We start from the raw sequence: 26,447 nt of genomic DNA on the forward strand, positions 1-26,447 counted from the left end.
TCTAGGTGGTCTTTCCAGTAATTAAGAAGCACAAAAGCAATTTCTAACAAGACAAGGCAGATAATGATTTGCAGAGGAGCTGGCTATGATTCCGGTCAGCCCTAACCAATATGGCCAGAGGAATATGGGAGCTGTAGCCCAAAAGAGCTGAAGAAGTTCTCTGCTTCTGGGTCAGAGCATCACACAAGGAGTAAGAATACACAGTGTCATGTCATATTCAACCATTAACATTCATTAGGGTCACCATAAATTGTAAACAACTTGAAGACACATAACAACAAGAAGTTTGTTGAGGCACTAGAGCATCTTCCTGAGAATTCAAATTGCCTCTTCCTAAACTGAAAATCCAAGGACATCCTAGGGTGTTGCGATGGTAATTAAATTGGAATTGTGGCACCATAACTCTGTAAGCGAAAAAGCCACAAGCTTCAATATTGCTAATTTTTCTGCATGTTCAGTCTGGTGCAGCTCACAATCATTTCTCCGAATGCGAATTTGGACTCATCACAAGTCTCCAGCCAAGGCCTAATGGGCACAATGAATAAATGCAACAAGTATTCTCCAACAAAGACATATGACCTACTGAGAAAAAGCACAAGGAAAGGAAAGTATAAATGACATTAGCCTGTACTGGTCCCTTGCAGTTTATTGGACACACCACACCCTCTCAACCTCAGAGGAAGGCAATGGCAAACTCCCCCTGAAGAAACTTGCTGGGAAAACACCATGATTGGTTTGCCTGGGGGCCCCGTAAGTTGGAAATGACTTGAAGGCACAAAACAACCACCACCACCACCACTCTAAAAGGTGGTTTACAAAGATACTACAATCAAGGTTTTTACTGTCTTGGGGCATGCAAGCTTTCTCATCTTTTGACAGGACCCTCCAAAGACACTTCATTGCCCGATATTTTTTTTTGGTGGGGGGGAAATGGTTGCAGCTCTCATTTTGTATACAGAAGCTGACTTAACTGACAGTTGAATCTTTGACACTGGTGGTGGAACTCAACCTTTGCAACAAGTAGCCCAGAAAAGTTCCTTTTTGGGGGACAACTCTTAGAAATTCCCCTAAATTTCCAAGCTCTGAGGCTGCTCAATTGTTAAAGAGCTTCTCCCATATTACACCAGCCTTATTAGCATGTATTACAAAGCTGATTAACATAAGCAATTATAAGCCAACAAGAGAAAAGCCTCAGCACCTTTTTGGTAATACTCTTTGGAAAAGTTGATAACACCCCTCTTATCAGCAAGGTAAGCATCTTACCTTCAGATGCACAGATCTCACTGGAGGAGATTAGAGTAAGATGACACTTTTGATAGTTGGAGCACCTGGGTGCAGTGCATACCTAACTGCTGTTCTTGCTTTAGGGTGGTCATCTTAATTTTTTTATGTATTGAATGTTGCTTCTAGAGTTTTATCATATGTTTTGTATTTTTCATTAAACTTTTATATGCTTTGTGAGAGTTTTTACCCTGAAAAATGGACCATAATCTATTCTAAACACTGTTGATGTCACTTAGCACAAATATAGTCAGTCCTCTGTATCTATGGATTTTTTATCCACGGATTCCGACAGCACTCACTGAAGAATCAGACACTTTTAATGTCTGAAATGAACTTAACGTTATCCTAAATGTTTGCTTTTTATTTGTGACAACTGTGCTATTCTATGAGATGAAAAGGACTGAAGAACTAGAAGTGTCAAACTGGATTTATTTACATTGTGTTTGTTTACTGGCTTGGTATCAACCTAAAAAGAACCTGATAAGGACTTCAGCACCAAATCTGAAGTTTCTAAACATTCTTCTTTCCTTAAATTCAAAACACAGATTGCATGTTTTAAAGAATGTTGCATTTCATACAGTTGTTCCTGTATCACATCAAGCTCAATGATACATCTGAAATCCAGATTAGTGTTATTTTTAGGTATGCAAGTGGTGTACATTCTCTTCCCAGCCAATCTTTTTCCTGGAACTTGGAAACAGAGCAGGGGGAGGATATATGTAATGTTATACTTCCTACATGACATTCCCACAGCCAGGGGGATGACAAGGAAAATAGTGGCGATAGGGGTGGGAGAAAGATGAGTTAAAAAAGACAGATGCTTCAATCACTTTATCATTTTCTACTTTATTACTTCAAATTAACAACCACAATAAAGCTCAAAAAAGTCCAATATTTACACAGGAAAAAAGTACAAAATCCCCCCCCAAAGTTCTTCAACGTTTTTTCAGTTTTTTTAAAATTACAAAGTAATAAAAAGTTTTTTTACTTTAATTAAAAAAAAAGGAGAGAGAGGGAGACAGTCAGCAGGGTAAATAAATTAGGGGGAAAACAAAACAAAACAAAAAACAGTTGTGTGTTAAATAGAAAGAATAAAGAGAACCAAAAAGCCAAGCCCCACCCGCTTCCAATGGTTCCATAATGTCCAACATTAAAAAAAAAATGTGCCAAGTTAGAGCCTGGAGGGCATGGTGACAACTGATCCCATGCAAAACCCAGGATGGTTTTCTTGAATTAAAACCTAAAATGTAAAAACAATAATGGGACAAAAAAGGGAAGTGGGAGAAACCTTTCTGTGAGGGGAGGTTGTGCGTCTTGAGGCTGGGGTTGTCTTTCAAAAATTGATGATGCCAGGAACAACCTCAACAATGAAAACCAACTACTCTCCCCCCTCCCCCCCAACATTTGACATACCCCCCTCCCTTTTCTTCAACATCTTCCCCATCTCCTGAGGAAGTTTAAAAATAAAAAATAAAAAGAAATATATAAAACTAAACACGTACAAACAGGGGTTTGTTTTCAAGAGAGAGAACCCCCTCACACACTGCTTGCCAGAGAAGCAGGTTACATTTCCACGTCCTTCACATTTGCTCCTGCTTTGCACAGCACACATCTTTTACCCACAGGCACACCCTGCACACACAATTGCCACTATGCCACTATTGTTTGCCTTTATTGGTATGCCTGTGGCATCTCCCAACTGGCTCATGAATGCATGCAGTGGGGCAGTGGTGTCCTCCAGGGAAAGAAAGCATGAATACACTCAGTAGGCTCCTTCAGCTGTTCCCCTCCCCAAGAGGCAAGCACCCACTCAAAACTGCAGTTAGCGTTCATTCTGAAATGAATGTGAAGCCACCTACTCAGGGCTAGGATTTAAAAAATCTCCTGTAAACCTTTTCTTCTCCCGTGCCTCAAATATTTTAAAAGGATACTGGAAACCATGTCATCTTTGACAAACTGAATTTAAAAAACAAACAAGCCCACAGAATCAGCGAATTGGTATTTTGTTTTGAATGATCCAAAACAGATTCCCCACCCACCGGCAAAAAACAAAAAAGAGGGAGAATGGGGGAGTAGAAAGCAGGATTGGCTGGCCATGGTCTGCTGGCGTGAGATGGGGCAAGGCCTATGAGAAGAAGCTGCACCACAGCAGCAGAGAGGTGTTGTTTTTTTCTGCAAGGCTCCTGCGTTGTTGACTTGTTGAAGGCAATTGGGCTCGGGAACGCAGTCAGCGATCTCAGAAAAGACATAAACACCAGCAAAGGGCAGCTCCTCTCCTCGTGGCTGGTGGAAAAAAAGTTGTTGGTTTTTTTGTTGGTTTTTTTCCTTTTTTAAATTTGTTTTTTTTTTTTTTGTTATTTTGTTTTTTAAAAGAAAAATACAGTGAAGACACTAGAAAAAAAAGAAAGAAAAAGAATATTGTTAAATATTTTCATTTCCCAGTACTTAGCTCACTGGATGCCTTATTGCAAAGGTATAATTACTGGTGCAACTGCACAGTTCCTCTTGTGAAGTTCCCATTTGTATGATGGTTACACAAGGGAAAACTACTGTAGACTGTGCCATTAAACTGTTTTAGAGTTAAAATTTATAACAGTATAAAGAGTACCCCACATTTTCCTGTTAATCTTTGAAAACTTAAGGACTAGAAACTTGATTTAGAAAAGTAAGCAAACATGAAAACAGAGATACTCAGGATGCTGACTTCTGTATTCTGCATACTGTGCACCAAAACTGCAGAAGTGAAATAACACCAGGTGAGAAGGTTGAAACAGCCTTTTCACACAAGGAGTTTTCCTACTCTTGTGGTTTTATTATTAAATTTTGTTTTTAAGTCAATATGTTTATATTATAATAATTTTGTATTATTACTATCACCAGTAGATGGAGAGCAATCTTTCCTTCAGCCATTATATCCCCCTTTTCCTTTTTCTGCACATATGCCTAGAAGCTTTCAGAAAAGAGAGCAGGTTGGCAGGTGGTTTTACAGTTTGCCCAGCTACCTGCTTTTGCTGCTGATCTTTAAAAAGGAAAGATGAAGGGACTATGCTATTGTCTGATAACCTTCAGAACGTATGCGGACTGGGGAAAACAGTGGGAGGGACCTGGGATGTACATGTTGCTTTATGTTCTTATTCTGTAAGGGGCATACGTGTTTCTCCTATTGCTAAAATGGGAGCTTTGACAATGTGGTGTGAAGATCAAGTGTAACCTCTGCCTTTGACATTTTTTAGGCTTGTTCTTTATCCTTTAAAACTAGACAGGCCCTTCTGGCAACCGTTTTGTGATGGTATTCATGACAGATTCTCTCATTTCCAAATACAGCCAATGCTCCCGCCAAAGGTTAGAAGCCCCTACACCAATACACAGTTTAGATATGCACACTGTAAAAGGTAATCTCAAGTTCTTTGTAAAATATTCTTTTCTGACCACTCCAGCATTAAAGACACATACTTCTTGGGAGTTTTCTACCAGATCCACATAGATTTTTTAAAACCTGTCTAACAGACAGTACTGTCTCATGTTTGAGAAAATACTTCATTGCCCAATTTACAGTGCTCTTGTCTTAAGTTTGAACTATGATTGACTACAGTATGATACATTTTAGGTGTCTTTAGGTATGAAGAAGCAGGAATTAAACCACATTCCCCTTAATTTGCTGGTTTCCTCCATACTCTGTGCCAGGAACAGGGAACATATAACTCTGTAGAAGGTGCAGAACTTAAACTCCCATCATGCCTCATCATTAGCTTTGTTAATTAGGACTGATCGGAATTAAAGTCCAAGAACACCTGGAGTGCCAAAGTTTCCCCATTTTTGCTCTACTCCAAAGACACGGAAAATACTTCATCTGAAATGAGATTTTGTATTTCTCAATACCTCCTATGTGTCAAGGACAGGCACCCTATTTGTGCCCACTGACTACATTTCTTTCTTTCTCTCCTGGAAACATGCCAGTAATCAACAACCAATGGCTTCTGGACTGGAACTGGTCTATAGGCCATTAGTTTACACTTATCCAGCCAGTTATTCATACCCAAGAACATAAAAGGTAGTAGCACTTTATTTAATAACAAAGCACACTGGTTCCTTAAGAATGAAAAAGTGGAAGCCTACTACTCAAGACTGAACCCTACAATGGCTGGGTACATCTAATGCCAGATTCTAGAAGTAGTGTAAATCCATCTCCTGATATCTTAGTATCCCGTAATTGCTATCTTAATATTCTTAGGGTTTCATGTTGTCACAGTCCTACATTGTAAAGTTTGCTACATCACAGCACACTATACCTAAATAGTTATGCCCACCATTGTAGGAAAATTGTTCTGGAACATGGGTCTGGCAAAATCCTTTTACAGAATTTGTTCCAGAGTATGTTTCCAAGATAGAGTATGTTTGAATCTTCTACCACAGATTTTTGGTCACTGCTCACTGACTGTCCTGTTTTCCTGACTACAGGGAATTACCCTTGGAGTAAATGTAAAAGTGAAGAAAAAGCATGCTGAACCACCTAGCTCAGCTAACTCATAATTCTGATGCAAAAAACCAACCAACCAACCAACAAGCCCAACAAAAAAACACCAAGACAGACACTCACCTAAGCAAACACTGGTCCGGTGGAATCCACTTTTCATTTCCCGAGGTGATCAAATGGCACACTTGTCTGGAAACAAACAGTCATAGAAGTGAGTAGGCTACAGAGAACAACCACATAAAGGGCAAAGTGGATTGGGGGAACAAAGACTGCACAAGAGTTTCATCTCATCAGAGCACAAAGAAGTTATTTCTGTATTATGTCTCAGAATACCTGGACAGAATGGCTAGTGACCATACTGGGTGGGAAATACTAGGGTTACAGTCCAAGAAAGTAATAATTTTAAGTTCTGCTCTTAACAGGTTGACTAGGAATATATCCCACTATCAAGAACACGGGAAGAAAATGTTCATACTTTCAACCTTATGCCCAAATGTACTTAGCTATGCCTGAGTCTCCATTCTCCACAGATGACTGGCTAACAGACTACAGACAAGAGCATAAGTGGGAGCAACGGTGAGAAAGGAGGATCCCAGAGCTGAGGTGTCACATATCAATAGGGTGTCCCCATCCTTGACTGATCAGGCTTACAATCTGAAGAATGAGGCAGTATCCCACCTATATACCAATCCAGTGATTGCAGCAAGAAATATCATCATCATCATCATCATCATCATCATCATCATCATCATCATCTTACATCCCTCCTTTCTCCCAATAATGGGACTCAAGAGGGCTAACAAAATATTAAAACAATACAGATTAATAGCACTACAAAAGTTAAATGACAGTATAAAATATACAATCAAAAATCACATTAAAACAATTAAAAATATTAAAGTACATTAACAACAATAAAAAATAAAACCAGCAGCACAAAAATGTTTTAATCTGCTACCAGAAGGAGAGCAAGGATGGGGCCATCCTGGCCTCTCTGGGGAGAGAATTCCAAAATCTGATAGCAGCCACTGAGAAGGTCCTCTCCCTTGTTCCCACCAAATGAGCCTGAGAAGGTGGTGGGATAGGGAGGAGGGCCTCTCCAGATGATCTTAACCCTAATGGACTTGTACGGGGACATACGGTCCTTCAAATAACCTAGACACAACCCATATAGGGCTTTACAGATCAAAACTCCGAATTGTGCCAAAAAACGGACCAATAGCCAGCGGAGCTGCAGCAACAAGGGAGTTCTCTGCTCTCTGTAGCCAGCCACATTTAACTACCTGGCCTGCACCTCTTAGGGCCAGCTGGTTTCTGAGTACTTTTCAAAGGCAGCCCCATATAGAGCACTTTACAGTAATCCAAACATGATGCAACCAATGGCATGCACAAGATCTGACTTCTCCAGGAACGAGTACAATTGGTGAACTAGCTTGAACTGCGCAAAAACACTCCTAGTCACTGCCAAAACCTGGGCCTCCAAGCTCAGTGTTGAATCCAAACTGCAAACCTGCATTTACAGGGGGATCGTAACCCCATCTAACACAGGCTAAGTCTGTATTCAGAAAAATTTAAAGAAAAAAAAAAACTAAACTAAGTAAAAATACCTATACAGAAAAAAGGCACATTCATCTATATTTTTGTAAACTCAAGCACTCATTACTACAACAGGACTACCCTGGAAGAGGATTAGGAAATTTGTCTTCTGCTGATATGAGCAGACAAATGTGCATAAATCCACCGTGCAATAATTACAATGGCTATCTGTTGGCTTCCAGGCACAATATAAGGTGCTATTATTAATCTCTGAAACTGGCAATGGCTGCAAATGATACATATTCTGGGAAACAACACCAGACTAACAGTCATGGTGTTCTTTGCTGAACATATTTGGGTGATGGGACTTACATTTGTGACAGTGGACTTCACTGAAAAGTTCAGACTAAAAAAACTGTTTATTACTCTGGGTCTTGGGTCCTGGTTGTGTTGCACAGAGAGGCAGGATATATTATTATTATTATTATTATTATTATTATTATTATTATTATTAAACTACTACTGCTACTATAGTTCAACTTTCCTAGTCTTCAGGCTGAGCTGGCAAAATTTTTAATTAGAATCTGGAATTTAATAATTTCTACCATTTTGTGCAAAGATGTAATAGCTATTCTTTTCAGTGAAGGATATTTTGAAGCAGCCCCACACAGAACCAGAAGTGAGTGCTTGCATCCACTAGTGTTACCAAATTAATGATAGTTTGCTTAATCCAAGGGTTAATTAAGTCATTCTGTATGATCCATTCAATGCAAGCAGGTGTAGGCCAACGACTTCAACAGAAACCTACCTGTGATGCTGAAATTCGTGACACCTCTTGCCGTCCTGTGAGGTCAGATGAGGAGATGTTGGCAGGGGCTCCTCGGTGTAACCTCATGCTGACCTTCCGCTCCCTGTCCACTCGTGAAATCGCCCTGGGAGATGTGTTTCCTAAAATGAAGGGATGGATATTTATAACACCAGTGTTTTGAAGAGTAATATAAAAGAGAAAATGACAGAGGACCCTAGGTATTTATAATCTAACTCTAATAGTGGGACAGACAAAGGGGGAGGGAAATGAAAAAGGAAGAGCATCAGATGAGGAGGAATGGATTAGCCAGTATAGTACAGTGATTACAGTGCTGGTCATGATTTGGGGGATCCAGTTTTAACCATGAAAATCACTGGCTGACCTTGGTGATACTTCAGGCTGACCTATCTTACAGTGCTGTGCTGCTGGGGGTGGGGTGGGGGGGTAGGAGGAGAGCCACATTCACCACCTTGCTCATTGGAGGAAAAGTAAAGCATGCATGCCACCTTTCCGTTACTAACCAGACTGCTGGATGCGGGAGGTGGGTGTGGACGCCATGGGCTCAGCAACATTGCGGAGGCGGTTAGCTGTAGCTCCAGCAGGAGGTCCAGGTGGCAGTGCCCGTGTGGCAGAACCTCGCAGTTGCCCCATCCGTTCCTCACGCTCGTGTTCTCGCCGCTCCCGATCCATGTCCTCAGGATTCCGGGCTGCCCCCTGGAATATCAAATTCCCCATTTTAGCAGCAAGCAAAAAAGGAACAAATCGCTTACGTAATTCATGTGTACATAGTAAATTGCAATACTAATTAGACAGACTGAAATAGGAAATCTGCCCCTGAATTCCACATATTGAACCCTGCAGAAGAATTTCCATGATTTGTTTTTCAGTGTCCTTTCTGTTTCTTCCAACCATTACTGGGAAAGGTCATGTATTCCTAATGCCCCTTCCTCTAATGTTCAGCTTTCATTTTCTGTTAGCCACTACCTTTTTCATTACCTGTCCTGAAGAAGGGGAAAACTTGTAGGCAATATTCTAGGAGAAGGCTGTAAGAAGGTGCTGTATTGTTTTTAAATTGTACTGTTTTGATTTTTAAGAAAATATTTTAAAATTTATGTTCTAAATTGTTTTAAAATTGTTAATGGATTAATTTTATTTTAGAATTGTAATTATTTTAATTTGCAAGATCCCCCAAGTCCCAATCTTGGAGGGGGGGGAGAAGTGGGATACAAACAAAGATGATAGTAAGAGCAGCAGCAGCAGCAAGAAGAATATTCTACACCAAAAGGTGTATTGAACCAAAAAGTTCAGTCAACATTAGATTTCCACTACCTTCCATTCCTCTGGCTATAAAGTACAACAACACTTGGGTGACTGACAAGAACTTGGAACTTAGAACTTGTTAATTTAATTGTTGCTTAAATTGAGTATCAAAATATTTTAGAAAACATGGTTCAGCTTTTGGGCCAACCTACAACGGTACCCTAATATATTCACTCTTAAGCTCTTGTATCACAAAACTGCTATCAGCAATTTCCAAAGTTTGGAAATGTTCCTGATGATAATTCCCAGATTCTCTCCATCAGCATGACCAGTTCAAGGATCATGGTAACTGATCCAAAAAAGCAAGCTCTCCAAGCTCTCCCACAGCCTAATAAGAAGCTATGCAGAATGTGGCAGTGTTTGTAAGGCAGTATTTAGCCCAAGTTTGTGATTTTAAGCAGTTGTTTTCAAGTTTCTTCATACAGCCATAAAGGGTTCTGACTGCTTTTTACAAGGGAAATAGTAAGCCAGGACTGAAGGACATGGAATTCTACACCAAATTAAGTATTTTTTTTTATTGCATAAAGCAACTGCAGATATGCAAGAACACACATTCTAGTACTAAAGTGCAAAAGCAGCATGGTTATTCCTCTCATTCTTGTTATTACTATTTATTTTATTTTGTTTTACTGGACTGAACAAGAAATACTGGTTCATTTTTTTAACATAAACTGAAAACTAATTATTATTATTATTTATATAGCGCTGTGGATTTACACAGCACTGTACATACAAGACAATAAAATTGATAAAAATGAAAACTGCCAATGGCATACATTCTACAAAATACATATAAAACAATAGAAAATAATACAAGATAGAATTAGATAAAATAAGGAGGCAAGAACATAAAGTATCAAATAAAGTAAAATATCAGATAACAATCGGATAAACAGTAAACAGCCACACAATGCCTAGGAATGCTTCTCTGAACAATATAGTCTTCAACTCAGTTTTGAAACCGGTTAAAGAAGTGCTGACCCTTGCTTGTGGGGGAAGGAGGTTCCAGGAGTGAGGGGCAGCAAGTGAGAAGGGACGAATCCGGGACGGGGCAGTGGAGAGCGTTGGCTGGGGCAGCAGACTTTGACTCTCCACTACCCCGTCCCGGATTCGTCTCTTCTCACTTGCTGCCCCTCACTCCTGGAACCTAGTAATATGCTTAATACTTGAAGCATATTAAGTTCTAATGGAAGAGGATTCTACATAGTAGGTAGAATTACAGCTTGTTACTATGTGCATTTGTAGTTGTTATGTGCCTTCGAATTAACTCCAGCTTATGGTGACAGTATTGTTTTCTTGACAATATTTATTCAGAGGTGGTTTGTCATTGCCTTCCTCTGAATATGATCAATAGCACTTGATATTCTCTACACGAGGTCTCCATTACACGTAGTAACCAAGGTAGAATCTGCTTAGCTTCCAATACTAGTCAGGATCTAGTGCATACTAGAAATCTCAAAACTACAGTTACTTACAAATTTAAGCATGTTCCAGTCAAACACGTAGTCATACGAGAAACCCTGGCGGTGAAAGAGATTACGAAACAACTGCCTCAGATAAGAGTAGTCTGGTTTGTCGTCAAATCGCAATGAACGGCAGAAGTTGAGGTATGTTGAGAACTCAGCTGGAAGAAAAGAAGGGAGAGAGGAGTTATCAGTACTATCTGAAAAAGTCACTGCTATTCCCCCATTGCCTTACTTAACACTTCATTTTATAAATCCTGAGAACATTATTCCAGGGAAGTAAGATGTATATAAGCTCATTCTGAGCATGAAAGTTGGTCTATTAAACTCACTGAGGTAAATCCCTGTTCATTCTACATTAGTTAATTTTCAAGCCAAGACCAAATTCACTATGAAATTTTCTCCCACACTAAGCTTGAGATATTTTCATTGCCAGGAGAAAAGTAATGTTGTCTTGGACTTTGAAGACTCATTTAAAGTGGTAACTTGTATATAACTATCCTCCTTTTTTGCTCCAGTCCACCAAAAAAACCACTTCAACATACAACTCACAATTCACCCTTCTTTCCCAAACAGACAGAAAAATAAGCTGCAGTTAAACTAATATGCCATCCCTCTGACAGCAGTATTCTTCCCATTTTCACAGAACATAGGGGTACAAACTGGTACATCCCTTCTTCTCTAATCTAAAGGACAGGCCATCTTAGTTTGGGGCTTAAATATTGACAACTACATGCAAGTGATGTTACGCAATTATCAGCTAGCAATTTTTTTATTATTATTATTTTGCATTCACTCATGACATAACATTAACTAGCAATGCTATAACTGCCTTCACCACTGTGGCACTCACAAACTTGTTGCACCTACCACAGAATCATAGAGTTGGAAGAGATTGCAAGGCCCATCCAGTCCAACCCCCTACCATGCAGGAAATCTAAATCAAAGCATCCCCGACAGATGGCCATCCAGCCTCTGCTTAAAAACCTCTAAGGAAGGAGATTCCACTACACTCCAAGGGAGTTTGTTCCACTGTCGAACAGCCCTTACTGTCAGGAAGTTCCTCCTAATGTTGAAGCGGAATCTCTTTTCCTGTAGCTTGCATCCATTGCTCCGGGTCCTAGTCTCCCTCCTCAATATGACATCCCTTCAAGTATTCTTTTTCTTTCCTGTTTTATACTTGATGGCTAGGCAGGCTGCAAAGTGAAGCACTGGTTTCAAGTCATCCAGCCACCTTTCATTTCCCAGAAAGCCTCTAGGCAATTTCTCAGTGTAAAGGAGGAAATGAGGGGTGAGGGGAAGGCAACGTTTGTTAAGTAGGAGGGAAAGCCTGTAGATGACAGTGAGTGGCTTTTGGAGGTAGTTGGGAGGAGGTGCTGAATTATGCACAATATGATGCATGAGTCATCCAGAACATGATGCAAGGTGCATGATGGTGAAGGAAGGGTGAATGATAAAGAGGACCCATGGGGGCCCATGATCCTGGGAGAGGTTTGAGTGTCTGGTCCTATATGACAACATTTGGTTAACAGTACAATTGGGGGAAGGCTGGCAGAAGAACAAAATGATTCAGAAAAGCTTTAGCTGGGTTAGTTGTCAAGTTAGGGGCTGTACACACAGCCCCTAAGGGACAGTGTGATGCCTGACACTGCCCCTTTTCTAGCCAGATCAGGGCCGCAGCAACCTCACACTGAGGCCCCGGTCCGGCCTTCCAGGGCGCAAAAAGGAGCTCCTTCAGCACTCTATACGGTGCTCCTTTGGCGCTGCATCATGCAGACGCAGCGCTGGAGGAGCACCATGATCCTGTGAGCCATGTGGAGCGCTGCTAACATCACAGCACCCTGGGGGCGGAGTCAGGGTGTGTGTCATGTGGATGCAACGCCTCGACTAGGTCCCCAGGCCTGCTTTAATGGCCAATCTGAAGAGCCCCTTAGTTAACTATGCCCATCACTATTTTACTTTCTGTGAAATGAGTCTTACTGTTGTGAGTTATGTGGGGTTCAAATATGTGTGGTTTGATATTTCTGGTTCAATGTCAGTATCTGCCTTCCACTCAGTTGCAGCCTAAATCACTTCTCTTTTATAACTAGACAAGTCTCCCTAGCAGTTATTTTGTGGTAGTCCTATCCACAGTCTTCAAGTTTCTAAACTGACCCCAGGACAAAGGCAGCTGGGAACCCCATGTACCACAGCTTACTTGAGTACTCCTTATGTATGCCTGAACCTATAGATATGAAGCCTTTACCTGTAACCTAGAGGGCAGAACAGGACTACAGAAATTCAACTTAGTTCCTCTTCATAAATGAAGATATTATCTGCAATTTTCACTGTATTGTTAGAAAAAAACAATTCTTCCTGTGCAGTTCTTACATGGTATTCGCACATTTCAAAGTGTTTCAGGGAACTGTTCTATGAAGAAATATTTATCAGGTTTTTTAGCAGGAAAACTTGGGAGGGGTTTTGAGCAAGAGACAATTTTTGGACAAAATGTACATTTTTTTATGCACAACATTTTATATCGCCGTTTCTTTTATGCAAAATGTGTGTGGGGTTTTGTACAAACCCCACATCTTTTACATAAAAACACTGTTTCCAGACAGCCACATTATTGTTTTGTGTGTGCGCCAGTGTTGTTTGCACACAAAGCCCCCCAACAATTCTGCACACAAAGAAAACTGGAAGTGGTGGGGGGTATGCAAAATTTTTCCCTCAGAAAACCTATCTGTATTTCTATGTAGAGTAATGTTTGTGAAATACATCAGTATGGGTGAATGCTTCATAAACTGCACAGAATAGTCACCACTGTGATATCCCTTCCAAGTGTCAGGAAACCTATTTATCAGCCAGAAAATAAATAACAGAAAATAGTCCTTCCACACACCCAATGCAGAGGCCCCTGATAGAAGCTTGTCTTATATTTATGCAGTGGAGTGCCTCACTCAGTGGTAACTCAGCTAATGTTTTTAGATGGCCACTAGAGGCAGTGTTTGTTCAAAGACTACACTTATGGATCCCATATTTTGCATTTAGGGGACAAACAGTTCTGGCTCCTAAGTTCACAGCAGGTTCACACAGCATCTGTGAAGATTATGACTATAAATCTGAATCTGTTTATGACACACACAGAGGCGAGCTCTAAGAAAAGCTGGAACATGCAGAACTTAGAAACACTGCTTTTACTAGGAGTGCAAAACCCAGAATTCTCCAACCTGTAAGGCCAATGACAGCACATGCAGAAGAACGCACACACACAGAGAGAGAAATACAGGGGTGCTTAAAAGTCTTACAAGGGTAGCCTTTGCAGAGCACCTCAATGGGCGTTGACATCTTCTTCTCACTGATGCGCTCATACTTCTGGCGCTTAGTAGCAGCCTTCAGGCCTTGCCAAGGCAGTGAGCCAAGGTTGAAGTACATCAGCACATAGCCTAAGCTCTCCAAGTCATCACGGCGACTTTGTTCTGGAAAGAGATGGATATATACAGACATGAGCAGAGATGTTCCAGCAACAGCAAAAACAACGTAATAAAGAAGGGGAGAAAAACAAGACAGTGACAAAGGAAAGCTCCAGAATACAGACGCTGGCCAATCCTGCCAAGAATCCAAACATTTATTTATACTGTATTTGCAATGTGTGTTTAGTGCTCCTTGCTGCTGAGAAATTGCTGTGGAAATTTCAGCTTCAGGCAAGGCATTATGTGTTGTGCAACTCCACAGGAGGGCAGAAAAAACACTGAATTTGGTAACTGTACACAAATCATCCCAAGTGCTCAGCTTTCATTTTTAAAAAAGTTAAAGCCCTTATAACTGCAAAGAGGATTAAAACAGTATGTGTAACATCATGTGAAACCACTGTAGCCAGGGGAGAGTACAAAGAGAACAGGAATCCAATGTTTGCCCTGCTACACTGGCAGAAGCCAAGTTGACACAATCAGATCTGAATACTTTTAAAAATTTGTTTTGTTTTGCACAGGATTTGAAAGAAAAGCACACAATGCCATGCCTACTTGCCTATTTGCTTGAAGGGTGGGACCCACCCACATATCTCAGATCTTGTGGTCAAACCACAATTTACAGGAGAAATGTCTAGCTTTGGCCTTGACCTTCCTCATTTTACAGAGCAGTCACTATTTAAATGTAAGGACATTTTTAAAAAATACAAACAGCAGCTTCAGGACATTAATCTTCTTAGGAGTGACTGCTTCAAGAGTGGCACTACCAATCAGATTTTTATGCAATTTGAAATTTCTTCTCCATTTCCATAACAAATAATTTGGTTTCACAATGACTACAGGAAACCCTCTTTTTAAAAGACCATCCTCTAATCTGTCTTTTCATTTATGCATAGTTTAAATTAGACAATCTCAGAGTGTCCACGGGTCTGAGTAGCAAAATGTAAATAAAATAGGCTGACTGATATTTTTGTTCAGTAATGAAACTTTCCTTTGATAAATAAAATTAAAAAGACAGGACCACTTTCGTTTGCATATAGAGGTAAAGAAATAAATATATGTGTTTGTTTTTTTAAAAAGACCATCTAAATTGAATTGTTTGTTCCAACTAGACAAGGCCCTGTGAGTTAATGGAATCAATTAAGTGTTGACTTAACCAAGCACCCATTGATTCAATAGGTTTATTCCACTGGAACCAGCAACTGGATTTAGGCCTTCATTTGTTTAAAAGCCATACAAGGCCAAACTTGCTTTTTTGACTCAACCTAACATGGCTCCTGGTGTTTATCCTTCTGCTTTTTCAAGTTTGTTGTTGCTGCTGCTGCTATCTCAACATTTCAGTGGCCCACGCCTTCTTCCTCAAACCCAAAGTTCTTCCCTAGCAGAAAACTGGTCAGTGTTGGAAAAACACAAGAATTGTAATCTTACAACACAAGAAACGTGTTAGTCTTAAAAGGAACTGAAAAATATCCTCTGTTGTTACAACAGAATACTATTGAATTTAACTGTGAAACAGGATAGGATTGACTAGTAAACAGTTAAGCACTCTTAAGATCACTGATATCTATGAACTTAAGCATTCTTTGATGATGGATTGGAGCCTTGATTTTTAGTATTTGTCCACTAGCACCCAAGTTTGATCAGAAATCTTGATGTTTGAAGATATCCCTCCCTTATATCTATGCCATTTGCTTGTTGGGATCACATCAGAAAAACTGGAATAAAAGATTAAAGAAATAATCTAAATAAACTGAGAAATCACCCCCATGCCCAGCCGATAGCTTCTGGATGGAAAGGCTTAATTAAGTACACAATGTGAATAATATTTACTGTACTGTTAGCATAAAAGATAACAGTGTATAAGTGTTGTTTTAAAAAAAACATGCTATTTATTACTATACAATCTTCTCTAGCACACTCTAACAATACAGTACAATTATTGGGAGTTTAAAGCAGGTATCTATCTTGTTCCAATTTTATTCTCATCACAGAGACACACACTGGCCAAGAAAGTAACCATAGCCCAGGTAGGTTTTAAGCACCAAGAAATAGGTTCACCATCTTCAACTGTAGTACAGTAAAGCATCATTGTTGAATTAGGACACTGGAGGGTGGTTCAGATCTGTGCTCAGTCCACAAAGCTTAGCAAGTTAACCTGGACTATAGTTTTTTCTGCATTTTTTGGGTTATGTGACCATTGTCTAGAAGAGTTTATTCCTGATGTTTCGCCAGCATCTGTGGCGAAACATCAGGAATAAACTCTTCTAGAACATGGCCACATTGCCCGAAAAACCCACAAAAGACTGTGGATGCTGGCCATGAAAGCCTTCAACTTAACCTGGACTGCTTATTTTCAACTTAATAAAACCCACAGATTGTTGGGGTGGGGTGGGGGGAACAAACAACAAGGAAAAGCTTGTATGCTACTCTGTGTTCTGAAAAGAAAGGGTATGATAGGAACAAACAAATAAGCCTAACCAAATGTCTAATCCCAGAATGTAACATGTTATAAATCAGTATTGTGTCCCTTTATCCTGGAGCCATATATTACAATTTTACAGTAATGAAAAAGGGAATGCATAGAGTCACCAAGTGTCATTTATTGAACAAAGGTGTCCCTTTATTTAATGGCCAGGAAATGTCTTATATGAATATTGAGAAAGATATCAAAATGCCATATTTTCATGCAGCCCTCAAACTACCTATAAAATGTCCGAGGGGGGGGGTGTCTGTTGTGAGCATGACTGGTGCCTGCTCTTTCCATTCAAAAATGAGAAGTACACCTGGTCTGGCAGCAGTAAAATGTCTCCTCTCATGATGACTGCTGGCCTGCCATCACAAAATTTCCAAGGTTGCGGGGATTCCCATGAGATTTCAGATCTCATAGGAGCCTGGAACTCTCACAAGAAGCACTAATTCTCTTGAGACATGGCTTGTACAGTAATAGGTCTGTCTTGTGTGTCCCAGCCACTCTTGACTGCCCCCCCTTAGTGCTATTTTCGAAATCTGGAAAACAATATAACTTCAGAAAATTAGGCCTTGGACAGTGAGGGAAAGACAGATCTGGCCACACCAATTAGATCTGTTTCATCTATTTCCATATCACTGTGTGACTGGTTTAAAGGTCGTACAAGTATTTATTATTTTAGTTTTGTTTATGTTCTGCCTGTTCTCCAATGTTTTCTGGGCATTTACAGCAAAAAACCAAAAACAAAAAACAAAAGTGACTTCCAGACAGTTTCCTGTTGGGGGGGAGGGGGCTTCCTTAGGCCAAAATGCCCACACCCTTTGGGAGTGTCTGGAGCAAAAAAGAAAAAGAATAATCCTTTTGTAGGGTATGTGTGACCCTCCAAGGCCTTGTGGAACAGTAGTTAATTGTTGGTACTGCAGCCACAATGTTGTGAGTTCGACCTCAGGGCTCACAGGTTGACTCAGCCTTCCATCCTTTTCTAAGTTGTTAAAATTAAAATGAGTGCTCAGGTTGTTGGGGGCAATTGGCTTACACACTGTAAACCACTTCAAAAGTGCTGAGTTCACTGAACGCAGAAGCACAGAAATATAAATAGCTATTGCTAGTCTGGGAAGTCCATGCAACCTCCTAGTGCCCAATGATTGTCCACTACTGGTTTAAGAGGTTAAACCAGTCAGCTGCTGCTCAGCACATGCTTTCTTGAGTTATACAATCAACAAGCCATGGCAAAATTAGGGTGAAACTACCAAATAGTTGTAAGGGGTAAATGGAATGGATGACTTCCCATAGTTTGAAATGTTAACTTTTTGAGCAGGTGCCAACATCCTTCAGTCAGCAGGCCTACTGACATATTCTTTCCAAGCTCCAGGATTGACAGACAAGGAGCTGGCATCACCAAGGGGTGTGGAAACAGTTCTTCTGCATATACCCTCCCATTAGGCTGCTCTGTCCCTAGCAGGTCTTGGTTCCAGTCGGGAGGGAGTCTATGAGAGAAATGGAGGAGCTAGCAGCAGACAGGGAAGTTCTCACCAATTCCACCTCACTCTTTAGTACTGCTTATTAGAGACCTATGTGAAAAGACATGGGCCTACAGTAGTGACATGCTGGTCCACCTGAACATCTTTGCCTTTTTTCTTTCATTGCAGCAAATGAAAACATTCAACTTGTGGCTCGATTACACCCCTAGCATGTTCAATCATTTCTCTCCTAGTCAGAAGAATATATCCCAAAATTGTAACCCCCTTTCATGAGTTATATGCTGCTGGTCCAGCTTGCAAACATTCATACATCATATGATGGTCTTCAATGAAAAGCACAGGAACTAGCAGCTGCTTCCAGAGTCTTCTATGCAATCAGGACACTGACTTGACTGAACATTTATTTGGGCAAAAAGCCAGGATATAAAATAAATTTGTGTGTTCTTTGCGGTACAGTAGGAAGGACCATGCCCAAGGCCAAGGGCAGGGCTAAGGACACTCACTCACCAGTAACAGTGATACCCCTTTCACATGAACAACACATCAAGGTTGGTGTTACAGCCCTAACTTTAACAGGAGCAGTAAACAGTAAGGTGTTAGATGCATCAAAGGGAACAGATTTTTTTTAAAGAAGTTGCTTAAATTAAAAATTGGACATTGATTTCCGCTTTCTCAATGAAGCCACTGACAAAGAACTGACAGTGAAAATCAAACACAACAAAGAATTCCATGGGCTTGACAAAAGAGTTAAACTGCTCATAATGCAAACTGGTTTTATATAGAATCCAGTACAGTCCAACATCCTTGTTACTGAGTGATAAAAATAAAGAGAAACCTTTTACTTATTCCAGTGATCACAGCTTAGAAAATTTTTCGCCTAGTACTCTCAGAATCCCCCAGCCACTGTAGAATTAGTCATGTGAACAATGTGTCATTATTTTGGTATGAAATCATCTGTAGCTGCTAGACAGCCAGATAAACAGGAAGGGTCTAGGACCCTGCTGGGTACTCCTTGTCAGATGTGAGGGTATAACATAGGGAATCAATTACAAGCATGTGCAAAGAAATCACTGGTATATTTATACCCTACTCCAGTTATTCAGACAGGGTCTGTAATAGGCCCTTTCCTGGGCACCTTTGGATGTCTATTTCAGTTATCTTGAGCTCTAAAGGGTGCAGGAGAGGCTGAAAGTCATCTTCCGAGCATGCAAAAACTGATTGGAATGTATGAATCAAGGGGCTTCTTTGAAATGGCTCTTCCCAGTAACAAAACCTGCAGGGTCCAGCTGAAGGATCCACCCAAATCTTTATACCTATTTCTCATTCTCTTTTCCAGTTAATTTTCTTCAGATTTGAATAAATGCACACCCTGCCTATCCTCTGGATGGTGCAATGCTTCTACTTTGCATTCAAATGAAAATTCTTTACATTCAGTTCAGGATACCATGGCCAAGTAAGTTCAACAGAATAGAGAATGTAGTTCTTTTCTTTCTCCCTAAAATCTTATGGGGAAAAAATGACAGAATAAAAACATACAATATCCCCTTAAGTCAGAGGAAAGATTGAGCACCCAAACCCATGAGGCCAACCAGACACAGTTGCTTATATTTATACAATCTTGCTAACTGCAGGATTTGTTGCCTTTTTACAAAAAAGAGTAATTGTAAATTTTTGTCAACCATCCAAATAAAAGCTTTACAGGTTCCAATTATAGTTCCTGTCTCGACTCTTCACAAGACTTTGGACAACCCACTCAGGCCTTTTCCATACCAAGTTCACCAAACCATTTTTCTTAAAAGATTTCAACAATTCAGGGCTGGTGTTAACGTAGTCTGCCTGAGGGCTATTCAGCTAGAGACAGACAGCAATATATGACTGGCATGCTGCACTTGGCCCAGGGGCTACAAGGTTTGTAGGCCTACCCTAAAATAGATCACTCCACACTAGTTAAGCAAATCTACAGTGCTGCATATTATTCCATAATGCAGTTTAGAATTCCACTGGCTCTCCTATTTTTAAAAAAAAAAGCTAAGAAATTTAGCCATGTGTTTAGTTTTTAAAAGTAAAATATCATTCCCGGAGAGAAAACTGTACAAAACAGTTGTATTTATATCTCATCTTTTTATAAAGATTCTCCTAATGCAGTTCATAGGAACAGAGGGCAACTCAAGGTACACTTCCAAAATTTGCTTAAAGATTTAAATATCAGCTTAAGAGATAAAATTCCAGGATTTTCTTTGCCTCCATCACAGATATGATAGCTCGTAATTTGAATATTTGATCTTAGCCTACCATGTATCAGAGCAAACATTAAGAAAGAAAAATTTCCATGAAGTTATTAGTGAAATACTTTGGAGCAAATTCAGGTTTATAGATCTTGTTTTCCAGGTTTTGATTTTCCCCAAGCAATACTTAAACATTTATTACAACACACAAACCAGGCTGCTAAGAATTAATCTCTCCAGTCAACATACAAACTACCACTTTGCCTGTTCATATGCAAAGTCCAAAAGATCCATTTGCAAGCACCAGCTGGGATTGATTTATGCATGCTACTACATGTCCAGTGTTTAGTTAGAAAGACCAAGGCCCCCATCAGCTATGAAAAAATTCCTACATGAAAAGCACCATACACATGCTATATCCACCTGTGTGTCTGGCACATGTGAAAATCTATACATATTTTAACAGTCAAGACATCATCCTGAACAGTGTAACTTGCACTAGTTGTAGTTCAGAACCAAAATGTTTTGAGCTTCCAAACTGGACAAGCAAAGTACATTTATATCACAATCTGCTTTCATTTTCAATATGACCATCTTCATGTACTATGGTCTCTGATTTTAAATTTGTCAACTGATAGGGAACTATGCCTCACCGTAGTAACAACTAAAGAAGAATCCAAACGGCTCAGACTAAAGAAAGGCCTGATATAGTTATTTCACAGTGGCCAATCAGATGTCCATGGGAAGCCCAAAAGCTGGATAGGAACACATACTGCCTCATAGAATCATAGAGTTGGAAGAGACCACAAGGGCCATCCAGTCCAACCCCCTGCCATGCAGGAAATCACAATCAAAGCATCCCCGACAGATGGCCATCCAGCCTCTGCTTGAAGACCTCCAAGGAAGGAGACTCCACTACACTCCAGGGGAGTTTGTTCCACTATCGAACAGCCCTTACTGTCAGGAAGTTCCTCCTAATATTGAGGTGGAATCTCTTTTCCTACAGTTTGCATCCATTGCTCCGGGTCCTAGTCTCTGGAGCAGCAGAAAACAAGCTTGCTCCCTCCTCAATATGACATCCCTTCAAATATTTAAACAGGGCTATCATATCACCTCCTAACCTTCTCTTCTCCAGGCTAAACATCCCCAGCTCCCTAAGTCGTTCCTCGTAGGACATGGTTTCCAGACCTTTCACCATTTTAGTTACTCTCCTTTGGACACGCTCCAGTTTCTCAATGTCCTTTTTTAATTGTGGTGCCCAGAACTGGAGACAGTATTCTAGGTGGGGCCTGACCAAGGCAGAATAGAGTGGCACTATTACTTCCCTTGATCTAGACACTATACTTCTATTGATGCAGCCTAAAATCGCATTGGCCTTGTTAGCTGCCGCATCGCATTGTTGACTCATGTTCAAGTTATGGTCTACTTGGACTCCTAGATCCCTTTCACACGTTATCCCAAATAAAATAACCCCAAGCAGTGCAGCACAGCATAGGGCAACCAGTCTAAGGCATGAAGGACAGTATGAAATCACTTCTTCAAGATATATTGACAAATGCCATAGGTGAGGTTTCTCACTTTGAAACTCTTCATGGACTAGTATTTCATAGAGAAGCCTAGGCTAAACTTTCCTTAAGGCAGAGGTGGGCAACTGTATGGGGCCAGGGGCCAAATTTTCCCCAAACCCCTCCATGAGCACCCCCCCATAGCAACCCCAAATACCTCATTTCCTCCTGTAATTTCTTTGACAATGCTAACAGGAAATGGTATCACTTCTAGTAATCATTTTGAGAGACACTACAGAGAAAAACAGAGGTTTATGGGGGAGGGGGGAGTACAGGGTTCTGGGAAGCTTCCGGGGGTTGGGGAATGTTGCATATTTTCACATGTTTGTAGGGATTTCTATGTGATTGGGGTGTGTCTGCAAATTATGTCAATTTTTTGTTTGTTTGTTTCATAAAAACTGGATGAAGCTGAGAGGCTTTGGGGAACTGGTGGGGGCTTTGGGGGTGACAAAAATGGGGTGAGGGGATTCTGTGCCAAACACTGCCCCAAGGACACCAGGATGAGGATAGTAATATGCTAATTCTACAAGTATCTCAAACCAATTTTTTTTTTGGCATTTTCCTAGGAACCTCAGAAGCATATTAGGATTCCCATTACACATCTTTCTACTATTCAAAGCCCCAGGAGAGTACTGAGCATATATTCAGTTTCTACAGGCTTTAGCCATGCCTATGGAGGCTGGCTGAATCCTTGCATGGACTGGGGATGGACAATGGATTTATGGATTGGGTTCATAAAGTAATTCAAAATACTTACCATTATAGAAAACCATTACTGTTTTATCAATTTACACAAGGGCTTTCCAAATCCTCCTGAAGTTTGCTGACAAGGAGCACCAAAAAGGAAAGATTAAAATCACTTGTGCTCTATTTAGAACTCTCTCCATAAATAAGAATTCATCTACAGTCCATTTTTACATTGCTGGTAACCTGGCCACCCAGCAAAGACAACAGCAAAAATAATTATTTTAAGAAAGAAACAGCAAATCCCATTCACCACTTTGCTGCCTAAAATCAATGGAAATAAATATTTGTCAACTGTAAAAACATACACCATGAAAAACACTTCCTCCGACTGACTTAGATAATGGTCACAAGCCAAACAAGGTTGAAAGGAAACCCCCAGCCTTCCAGGTAGAAACAACATGACTTTATCAGCTGCAAAAAGTGCTGATATTCTTCAGGCCAAGCATTTCACTATGGCTGTCCAAAGTCCCAGAAGCACAGTAGATTATGTCTGTACCTTAAAGAACTCAGAATTAGCTAGGTTTTTATGGTTTTGCAAACCAACAACTGGAAACCCTAATGATAGCTTACTGGGTTATGCCATAGTCTTCACGGTTCCCAAGTGTCAAGTGGGTTAAGGCTTTAACAATTGTAACCATTCCCAGGGCATCAATCAACTGTTCAGAATCTTACACTAGCAGAGGACTCCCAAGAGTTTGAGCTTCAGACTTTGCAGTGGATTCCTATGCTCTTCAGCAGCACAGTTAAGAGCAGAAAACAAAGGGGTGCTTCTGAGTAATACAGAAGCTGCCTTCATGGCTCCAATCAGTGTTTTGTCCAGCATTCTCCAAAGCCTAGCCAAGTATTCATACATAATACACCTTTGATTTTTCCATATACAGTAAACCCTCCGTTTTCACGGAGGATCCTTTCCAGAGCGCCCCCCCCCCCAGTTAAAATGGAAAATCGATGATATTCAAGCCCCATTGGCTTGAATAGCAGTGTATGCCCCATTTTGTCCCCCTCCGTTTGCCGCCTGTGAATAGTCAATGGACGCAACTTCAAAGTCCACAAAAACGGAGGGTGACTGTACTGTGCTATAATCTAGAGCTGAAACGGCATCATTTTGTATCTTCAGGGTGTCGAGTATCTTATATGCATTAAGTGGCAACAATTACAATTACAATTATTTCAATTCCTGGTTGTAACATAACAAAATGTGAAAAAGTCAGAGAGGGGGCAAGTATATCTAAGCATAAGGACCATTTAGAATGGTCTGAGGGTTAACCTAACATATCCCAAATGTTCTTCATCAGCTATCACCTTCCCTTCCCCTAACCAAAGCATGATTGTCCAAGTCTTTATGCATGTACCTGTCACACTGTTTTCTCTGCCTTAACAAATGTAAATGTGTTACATAAATACCGTATATACTTAACTATAAGTCAACCTCATGTATAAGTCAAGGGCAAGTTTTGGGGCCAAAATTATGGATTTTGCTATGACCCGTAGATAAGTCAAGGGTAAAATTTAGGGGCCTATAGGAAAGATCTAAAGGATGAAGCAAAGCAAAACAATGTCAAAGAACTTATAAAATTCCATCAGACATAACCCTTTGTGCTTACTCTTAAGACTGGATGGATGAGAGAGTAGAGGGAGTCAATGCTTCACGTATTATACTCTTGCTTTTCACCAGGAGATGGTTCCTTCTTTTAAAAAAGAGTTTAAGATACAGTACTTACACTGACCCGTGAATAAGTCGACTCAGGTTTTTGGATCAATTTTTTGACCTAAATTTCTAGACTTATACATGAGTATATACAGTAACTGCAGTTAGGGCTTTATATTTGGGAGTCACTGGAAAAGGATAAGAAAAAATAATTTTTAGGAGGTGTTGGTGACTTTGGGCCAACAATTAATTTGTTTCTGATGTATCAAAAACTAATAAAAACCTAGTAAAAACTAATTTTAATTTTTTTAAAAAAAACTAGCAAAAAAACTTATCTTCCTGAGACTCACCAGAATTCCAGTCCAGGTTTATCTCCAACAGTGGCAAACCAAATGTTTCTAGTAAGCTCACAAGCAAAATGTAAATGATAAGTATTATACCTTCTTCCCTTCACAGTCATCTAAGACATACAGGTGCATTTGTTGACTTTCACAGAATACTTAACAGATGATTTTGCCAGTCCCTTCCTCTTAAATATAGGGCCTGAATAGACAGGCCAAAATAAAGCTGCTTTGGGTCACTTTGGAAGTGTGCTGTTTAAATGCTGTATGCATCCTAAGAGGCCGGAAGCTGCACAAAGCTATGCTCCAGTCCTAAATACTAGAGCACATCTTTGGCACAGCTTCTGGCCTCTTAAGATTCGTCTATCATTTAAACAGCATACCTTCAAAGTGACCCAAAGCAGCTTTATTTTGGCTTGTCTGTTCTGGCCCATAATCTACAACAGTGCTATTCAAAGTGGTAGTCCAGCGCTGGTTCCTGAGCCACTTGTCTGTCAGTCTATGACAGTCTCAACAATTATTGGAGACAGATATTGTGTTGGTCTCTGGCACACTGGACAAAAATAACTGCTGGTTCCCCACATCAGATAGTTTGAGAAAATTGGTCTACAGCACCTGGTATTCCTTGGCAGTCTCCCATCTAAGCACTAACCGGGTCTGACCTTGCTTAATTTCCAACAGCAGACAGGACCTGAGGCCTTACTACTTCTTAAAACAGGGATTCAGTTTTCACCTTTCACAGGTAACTGCCACTGAATGACACTGTATACTTGTCTAATAATTTTCAAATGTGGCCATCTAAACTCTGAATTCGATCAAAGAAAATTATATATTGTGTGAACAAGAGTTTCCAAACAGACAACAGGAAGCACTTGTTAATGAAATGCATATTAATCATGCTAGGTCCACAGCTTAGATGGCTTTTCACCAACTTTAATCACTGATGGATATGAGGTTTAGTACAACAAAAGATGTTTTATGTCTGGCTCTTTCCAAACTATTTGTCTATTCAAGACTACAAGCCACTTGCAGAACTAAAGGGTGATAATTCTTAATTCTTCTTGTAGAGGGAAGATGCTCAACTCCCTGTTCATCTCAGTTGCCCCCTCTGTGCTTGCCCCCTATTTCTATTATTACTTTTTTAAAAGGAGTAAGCAGTACAACACAAAAGTAATCTGCCTGGATTTTAGATATTGTGACTACACTGGTCAGATGGTCTCCAAAACCTTTGACTAATGAAACTGATCAATTAAAACTTTAAACAGGTTTAAAGTTATAAAAACAAATGAATAAAATTAGTGCCTGAATTATTTGTACAGCTAACCAAAATCATTGATCTAATGTTCCTGTTTCAGAGGTTAGAGGGGGAAAACCTGGACATTACCTGTAGTTTTGTATTTGTTTTCCAGCTATTTTTACCTGACTAATCATGTTTGAATTGTCTCTCCAAAGCATTCTCTTACAGCATACAGTTACAACACAAGCCACAAAAGGTCTGTGTTTGACTTATATAATGGTCTCTACAGAAGCAGGAAACCCTGTTGAGGAGAGTGGACTGACAAATCCCCTCCAATTTCGGTTCCATTAACTTGATTGTCTGAGGGGTTCATTGCATAGGTAGTCTAGGAATGAAGGTAAA

At 40.2% G+C, this 26,447-nt stretch overlaps 1 protein-coding gene across 2 annotated transcripts in view; it reads right to left on the reverse strand.

The window, feature by feature from the left end:
• Nucleotides 1-3,582: 3,582 nt before the first annotated feature.
• The window catches only part of CSNK1E (casein kinase 1 epsilon), a 50,176-nt gene continuing 27,311 nt past the window's right edge, over nt 3,583-26,447 (reverse strand). For both annotated transcript variants that reach the window (XM_089528171.1, XM_089528172.1), the window contains exons 6-11: nt 14,173-14,343; nt 10,898-11,046; nt 8,624-8,816; nt 8,103-8,242; nt 5,882-5,947; nt 3,583-3,675 (exon numbers count right to left, since the gene is read on the reverse strand). In XM_089528171.1, coding sequence (XP_089384297.1) covers nt 5,915-5,947; nt 8,103-8,242; nt 8,624-8,816; nt 10,898-11,046; nt 14,173-14,343 — 686 coding nt within the window. In that variant the 3' untranslated portion in view covers nt 3,583-3,675; nt 5,882-5,914. The remainder of the gene's footprint in view (nt 3,676-5,881; nt 5,948-8,102; nt 8,243-8,623; nt 8,817-10,897; nt 11,047-14,172; nt 14,344-26,447) is intronic.

This window comes from Sceloporus occidentalis, unplaced genomic scaffold (assembly GCF_023333645.1).
Source record: "Sceloporus occidentalis isolate IW3139 unplaced genomic scaffold, rSceOcc1.0.p SCAF_5, whole genome shotgun sequence".
Classification (NCBI taxonomy): domain Eukaryota; kingdom Metazoa; phylum Chordata; class Lepidosauria; order Squamata; family Phrynosomatidae; genus Sceloporus; species Sceloporus occidentalis.